This window comes from Pseudophryne corroboree, chromosome 8 (genome assembly GCF_028390025.1).
Source record: "Pseudophryne corroboree isolate aPseCor3 chromosome 8, aPseCor3.hap2, whole genome shotgun sequence".
Classification (NCBI taxonomy): domain Eukaryota; kingdom Metazoa; phylum Chordata; class Amphibia; order Anura; family Myobatrachidae; genus Pseudophryne; species Pseudophryne corroboree.
In genome coordinates this window covers 275070711-275078369 of record NC_086451.1, presented here as the reverse complement: position 1 = coordinate 275078369, position 7659 = coordinate 275070711, and the positions used below count along the sequence as shown (strand labels likewise).

General features: G+C 48.2%; 1 protein-coding gene across 3 annotated transcripts in view; it reads left to right on the top strand.

Annotated features, from left to right (window-relative positions):
• Positions 1-933: 933 nt before the first annotated feature.
• Positions 934-7659, top strand: part of THOC2 (THO complex subunit 2) — a 479267-nt gene continuing 472541 nt past the window's right edge. The window contains exons 1-2 of one of the 3 annotated variants that reach the window (XR_010183065.1): positions 934-1102; positions 1963-2018. Coding sequence is in view for 1 of the 3 variants with exons in the window: in XM_063937241.1 (XP_063793311.1) it covers positions 1038-1102; positions 1963-2018 (121 nt within the window). In the remaining 2 variants the exon portion in view is untranslated. Of the gene's footprint in view, positions 1103-1162; positions 1251-1962; positions 2019-7659 lie in introns of those variants that run through there. The other 2 variants (XM_063937241.1, XM_063937242.1) reach the window with 2 other exon arrangements.

Genomic DNA, 7659 nt, shown 5'->3' with positions numbered 1-7659 from the left:
AACTTTACTACACTACTGTACTTATTAAAGTAATGTATAGATGTTATAAACTATACATTAGCAGGACTAATGTGACACTACTTCCAGAGTTTTAGTAAATTCATACAAGTCAAGTACAATATCTCTGTGACGGGTATGGGTGGACACAACTTAGGTCGACGACGGAAGGTCGACATGGGCATTAGGTCGACATGTACTAGGTCGTCAGGTGAAAAGGTCGACATGAGTTTTTGGACTTTTTTTTCGTGTTGTTTTCTTCGTAAAGTGACGGGGAACCCCAATTAGTGCACCGTGTCCCCTCGCATGGCGAGCTGCTTTGGGCACGGTGCCTCGCTCCGCTGCGCTCGGCACAGGTTACCGTTCCCAATTGTAGTCCACATGGATCGTAAAGTATGAAAAAGTCCAAAAACTGGATTTAAAAAAACCAAAACCTCATGTCGACCTTTTGACCTAGTACACGTCGACCTAATGCCCATGTCAACATAGTGCATGTCGATCTAAAGCCCATGTCGACATTCAATGGTCGACCTAACGACCGTATCTCCTCTGTGACAATGACTGGGGGCAAGAAGTCAAGAACAGATAAACATCCGTCCTCTAGTTTCTGTTCTGCAGAAGCAATTTCCCCTTAACTGATACTTTTATGAAGTCATGGCTCTATGGTTCCTCAGTGTCTGAGGTGTGAGGACTACTAGAACTTTGTTATACTGTAAAATAGGCAAATCAACTAGGATACCATCCGGCTTAATAAATAGACTCCTACATAACTCTACCATATACCGTATGTCCGGCTGGCCACCTATGGAAATATTACAGTGATTCCTATGTCTGTTTACAAGGATGAGAAGACACCTGATGTGCTGAATACTGTACAGTTGTGCCCAGTCAGACATTACACTAACCCAGCGCAACACGACGCGTGTGCCACCACCAACATGTCACCGCTTTTACCCAGCATACCCCGTTCCTCCTCCCTCCCCTCTGACCTCTGCTGATGTGCCGCTAAACATCCGGGCTATCCGTACTGTACGGGGAAGATGGCGGCGGCAGTGATACCTGCTGATTGGATAAAGAATTGGGAAAAATCCGGAAAAAATGATTTGTAAGTTGCGGGGCCGGGGGCTCAGGCTGGGGCTGGTGGGGGCGCTGGGGGGCCCTGCTTTGGTAAAGGGGTGATAGCGGCAGGAGGGGGACACCCGGGCCGCCGGGCTGTAGGCCGCTCAGCATGGGGGTCGAAGTGCAGACGATGGGTAGGAACGATCGGAGGGGGAGATGCAGCGCTGAGAGCCGGGCGGGAGGTTGGCTGCTTGTCGGCCGCTTACAGGGAGCGGGAGGCAGCTGCTTATCCCCAGGGAGCTCACACGGGTCCCTGGGGTTCTGTGGTATAATGCACGCCGGGGGTCGGTGTAGCGACTGTTGGGACGGATTGGGTGTTTCACGTAACACCGGAGCCTATGTACTAATCCTTGGAGAGAGATAAAGTACCAGCGAATCAGCTCCTAACTGCTGTTTGCAAAATTACTTAACTGACTGGCTGATACTTTCTCTCTCTCTCTAAAGCATAATAATTTCATTTATATAGTGCTCTTTCTCCAACAGGACTCAAGTAAATAGTATCTATCTATCTATCTATCTATCTATCTATCTATCTATCGCATCCCAGAGTACGTTTTGTTTTACATTTGGATTCTCGTCAGATATCCGCCTAGGTTTCAGCCGTATGTATTCTATAATGCTCTTTACTGAACAGAGTATTGCAATTGAAGTGCACAGGGTGATGTCATTTATTTCAGGTATAGGTTATGGTCTTATAGCTCTTCATTTTGGATTATGTTACTTCCATCAAATGAAACTTTCATACACACAATATAATTTCTGCTTGCTACATACATTTGCAAATCCGTAAACGGCAATCTGACTGCAGTGTGCTCATCTGGTGCCTTCAATATCCTATTTCCACAGTGTGCAGCTGTGTCGCAGCCTAAGTGAAAAAGGACAGGAACATGTGACATTCAAAGGTAAAACTCCAATGCTATATATTTGGGCAGGGGATGTAGGGGTCTAATGTACAGTAGTAGTAAGGTGTGTAATGTATGATCTTTGTGTGGCAAGTCTTCCTGTTTGTCCAGTTTTAAATTTACGGGTGGATAAAACAATGTAGAGTTGTGACACTAAGATGCCACATCTGGTGGCAGCCAGGGGAGGCTCAGCATCAAATGACAAATGTCGAAATGACTCCCAAAAGTTATAAGACAGCAATAATCTGCTTTGGAAATTCTTTAAAATTAGGGAGTGACGGGGTGATAATTTTTATGTGTTCCTTGTATTGTTTTCCTTTTTACTGGCAACTCAAACCAAAGTGCAGATTTTTGATGGTGCTGTAATATGCCTTCCTCTACAGTTCAAATAATTTTCAAGGGAGACCATAGTTCACAAAGAGAAAAACCATCAACAGGCCTGGCCAACCTGTGTCTCACAAGCTGTTTTGAAACTACAAGTTGCAGCATGCCCTGCCACATATTTGCTATTAGTGAATGCTAAAACTGTGAAATGGCATGCTGGGATGTGTAGTTTCAAAACAGCTGGAAAGACACAGGTTGGCCAGGCCTGCATTAAATGAACTCTTGTGCTGTCGGAATGCTGACCGCTCAGACTCCAACATCACCAATTTCCCCATTTGGTGTTGTACTGTAATTCTTGGGGATTTGTGTAGCCGAACATTGTGACTACCCTTTGCCTAAAATGGAAGTCAGCCCTTAAAGAGCGTCGCTGACTAGCAGAAATGTATAGAATTCTTCATTTCTGTGCAAATGGTTCTTCGGGTGAAAATGTTGGTAATCACATTTTTTGAGGAAATTTTATTATCTGTGTTTCCTGTGACCTGTTAGCGTTAAGTCTGCTTTTATAGCTGTAGATGTAAGTGCCTGAGTGGGATGTGTCCTGATATGTCTACAGTCATAATGTCTGCATTGATCATGTAGACAGTGATGACATTTTGTTGTATTGTCCTTGTGGCTTACCTGGTCCTGACTGTTGCAGTGTCTTCAAGGACCCAGCAGTCATGTAATTGCCCCTTATGAGTCAGACCTCTGATCCTCCAGCATTCTAGTACCTGATCCTAGCCCCGCCGCTGCCTGCAGGCTGATCCTAGCCCCGCCGCTGCCTGCAGGCTGATCCTAGCCCCGCCGCTGCCTGCAGGCTGATCCTAGTGTCAACATTCTAATTTCTCTATCGTCCTAGTGGATGCTGGGGTTCCTGAAAGGACCATGGGGAATAGCGGCTCCGCAGGAGACAGGGCACAAAAAGTAAAGCTTTACGATCAGGTGGTGTGTACTGGCTCCTCCCCCTATGACCCTCCTCCAAGCCTCAGTTAGATTTTTGTGCCCGGCCGAGAAGGGTGCAATCTAGGTGGCTCTCCTAAAGAGCTGCTTAGAAAAGTTTAGCTTAGGTTTTTTATTTTACAGTGAGTCCTGCTGGCAACAGGATCACTGCAACGAGGGACTTAGGGGAGAAGAAGTGAACTCACCTGCGTGCAGGATGGATTGGCTTCTTGGCTACTGGACATTAGCTCCAGAGGGACGATCACAGGTACAGCCTGGATGGTCACCGGAGCCTCGCCGCCGGCCCCCTTGCAGATGCTGAAACGAGAAGAGGTCCAGAATCGGCGGCAGAAGACTCCTCAGTCTTCTTAAGGTAGCGCACAGCACTGCAGCTGTGCGCCATTTTCCTCTCAGCACACTTCACACGGCAGTCACTGAGGGTGCAGGGCGCTGGGAGGGGGGCGCCCTGGGAGGCAAATGAAAACCTTTTTTGGCTAAAAATACCTCACATATAGCCTTCGGGGGCTATATGGAGATATTAAACCCCTGCCAGAATCCACTAAAGAGCGGGAGACGAGCCCGCCGAAAAAGGGGCGGGGCCTATCTCCTCAGCACACAGCGCCATTTTCCTCACACAGCTCCGCTGGTCAGGAAGGCTCCCAGGCTCTCCCCTGCACTGCACTACAGAAACAGGGTAAAACAAGAGAGGGGGGGCAAAATTGTGGCAAAACTATATTATTAAAGCAGCTATACAGGGAGCACTTATTATAAGGCTATCCCTGTCATATATAGCGCTTTTGGTGTGTGCTGGCAAACTCTCCCTCTGTCTCCCCAAAGGGCTAGTGGGGTCCTGTCTTCGTTAAGAGCATTCCCTGTGTGTCTGCTGTGTGTCGGTACATGTGTGTCGACATGTATGAGGACGATATTGGTGTGGAGGCGGAGCAATTGCCAAATATGGGGATGTCACCTCCTAGGGGGTCGACACCAGAATGGATGCCTTTATTTATGGAATTACGGGATAGTGTCAACACGCTAAAGCAGTCGTTTGACGACATGAGACGGCCGGACAATCAATTAGTGCCTGTCCAGGCGCCTCAAACACCGTCAGGGGCTGTAAAACGCCCTTTGCCTCAGTCGGTCGACACAGACCCAGACACAGGCACTGATTCCAGTGGCGACGGTGACGAATCAACCGTATTTTCTAGTAGGGCCACACGTTATATGATTTTGGCAATGAAGGAGGCGTTACATATTGCTGATACTACAGGTACCACAAAACAGGGTATCATGTGGGGTGTGAAAAAACTACCTATAGTTTTTCCTGAATCAGATGAATTAAATGAGGTGTGTGATGAAGCGTGGGTTGCCCCCGATAAAAAAATGCTAATTTCAAAGAAGTTATTGGCTTTATACCCTTTCCCGCCAGAGGTTAGGGCGCGCTGGGAAACACCTCCTAGGGTGGACAAGGCGCTCACACGCTTATCAAAACAAGTGGCGTTACCCTCTCCTGAGACGGCCGCACTTAAAGATCCAGCAGATAGGAGGATGGAAAATATCCAAAAAAGTATATACACACATACAGGTGTTATACTACGACCAGCTATAGCGACAGCCTGGATGTGCAGTGCTGGGGTAGCTTGGTCAGAGTCCCTGATTGAAAATATTGATACCCTGGATAGGGACAATGTTTTACTGTCTTTAGAGCAAATAAAGGATGCATTTCTTTATATGCGTGATGCACAGAGGGATATCTGCACACTGGCATCACGGGTAAGTGCTATGTCCATTTCGGCCAGAAGGAGTTTATGGACGCGACAGTGGTCAGGCGATGCGGATTCAAAACGGCATATGGAAGTTTTGCCGTATAAAGGGGAGGAGTTATTTGGTGTCGGTCTATCGGATTTGGTGGCCACGGCTACAGCCGGGAAATCCACCTTTTTACCTCAAGTCACTCCCCAACAGAAAAAGACACCGACTTTTCAACCGCAGCCCTTTCGTTCCTTTAAAAACAAGAGAGCAAAGGGATATTCATATCTGCCACGAGGCAGAGGAAGGGGGAAGAGACAGCAACAGGCAGCTCCTTCCCAGGAACAGAAGCCCTCCCCCGCTTCTACAAAAGCCTCAGCATGACGCTGGGGCTTCTCAAGCGGACTCGGGGGCGGTGGGGGGTCGTCTCAAGAATTTCAGCGCGCAGTGGGCTCACTCGCAGGTAGATCCCTGGATCCTGCAGATAATATCTCAGGGGTACAGGTTGGAACTAGAGACGGATCCACCTCGCCGTTTCCTGAAGTCTGCTTTACCAACGTCCCCCTCCGACAGGGTGACGGTCTTGGAAGCCATTCACAAGCTGTACTCTCAGCAGGTGATAGTCAAGGTACCCCTTTTACAACAAGGAAAGGGGTATTATTCCACTCTATTTGTGGTACCGAAGCCGGATGGCTCGGTAAGACCTATTCTAAATCTGAAATCCTTGAACCTGTACATAAAGAAGTTCAAGTTCAAGATGGAGTCACTCAGAGCAATGATAGCGAACCTGGAAGAAGGGGACTTTATGTTTATGTTTATATCCTTGGACATCAAGGATGCGTATCTCCACGTTCCAATTTACCCCTCACACCAGGGGTACCTCAGGTTCGTCGTACAGAACTGTCACTATCAGTTTCAGACGCTGCCGTTCGGATTGTCCACGGCACCTCGGGTCTTTACCAAGGTAATGGCCGAGATGATGATTCTTCTTTGAAGAAAAGGCGTATTAATTATCCCATACTTGGACGATCTCCTAATAAGGGCAAGGTCCAGAGAACAGCTAGAGATGGGATTAGCACTGTCTCAAGAAGTGCTAAAACAGCACGGGTGGATTCTGAATATTCCAAAATCCCAGTTAATTCCGACAACACGTCTGCTGTTCCTAGGGATGATTCTGGACACGGTTCAGAAAAAGGTTTTTCTCCCGGAGGAAAAAGCCAAGGAGTTATCCGAGCTTGTCGGGAACCTCCTAAAACCAGGAAAGGTGTCTGTACATCAATGCACAAGAGTCCTGGGAAAAATGGTGGCTTCTTACGAAGCAATTCCATTCGGCAGATTCCACGCAAGAATTTTCCAGAGGGATCTGTTGGACAAATGGTCAGGGTCGCATCTTCAGATGCACCAGCGGATAACCCTGTCTCCAAGGACAAGGGTATCTCTTCTGTGGTGGTTGCAGAGTGCTCATCTATTGGAGGGCCGCAGATTCGGCATACAGGATTGGATCCTGGTGACCACGGACGCCAGCCTGAGAGGCTGGGGAGCAGTCACACAAGGAAGAAACTTCCAGGGCGTGTGGTCGAGCCTGGAAACGTCTCTTCACATAAACATTCTGGAACTAAGAGCAATCTACAATGCTCTAAGCCAGGCAGAACCTCTGCTTCAAGGAAAACCGGTGTTGATCCAGTCGGACAACATCACGGCAGTCGCCCATGTGAACAGACAGGGCGGCACAAGAAGCAGGAGTGCAATGGCAGAAGCTGCAAGGATTCTTCGCTGGGCAGAGAATCATGTGATAGCACTGTCAGCAGTGTTCATCCCGGGAGTGGACAACTGGGAAGCAGACTTCCTCAGCAGACACGACCTTCACCCGGGAGAGTGGGGACTTCATCCAGAAGTTTTCCACATGCTGGTAACCCGTTGGGAAAGACCAATGGTGGACATGATGGCGTCTCGCCTCAACAAAAAACTGGACAGGTATTGCGCCAGGTCAAGAGATCCGCAGGCAATAGCTGTGGACGCGCTGGTAACGCCTTGGGTGTACCAGTCGGTGTATGTGTTTCCTCCTCTGCCTCTCATACCAAAAGTATTGAGAATTATACGGCAAAGAGGCGTAAGAACGATACTAGTGGTTCCGGATTGGCCAAGAAGGACTTGGTACCCGGAACTTCAAGAGATGATCACGGAAGATCCGTGGCCTCTACCTCTGAGAAGGGACTTGCTTCAGCAGGGTCCCTGTCTGTTTCAAGACTTACCGCGGCTGCGTTTGACGGCATGGCGGTTGAACGCCGGATCCTAAAGGAAAAAGGCATGCCGGAAGAAGTCATTCCTACTTTGATTAAAGCAAGGAAGGAAGTAACCGCGCAACATTATCACCGCATTTGGCGAAAATATGTTGCGTGGTGCGAGGATCGGAGTGCTCCGACGGAGGAATTTCAACTGGGTCGATTCCTACATTTCCTGCAATCAGGATTGTCTATGGGTCTCAAATTGGGATCTATTAAGGTTCAAATTTCGGCCCTGTCGATTTTCTTCCAAAAAGAATTGGCTTCAGTTCCTGAAGTCCAGACTTTTGTTAAGGGAGTGCTGCATATAC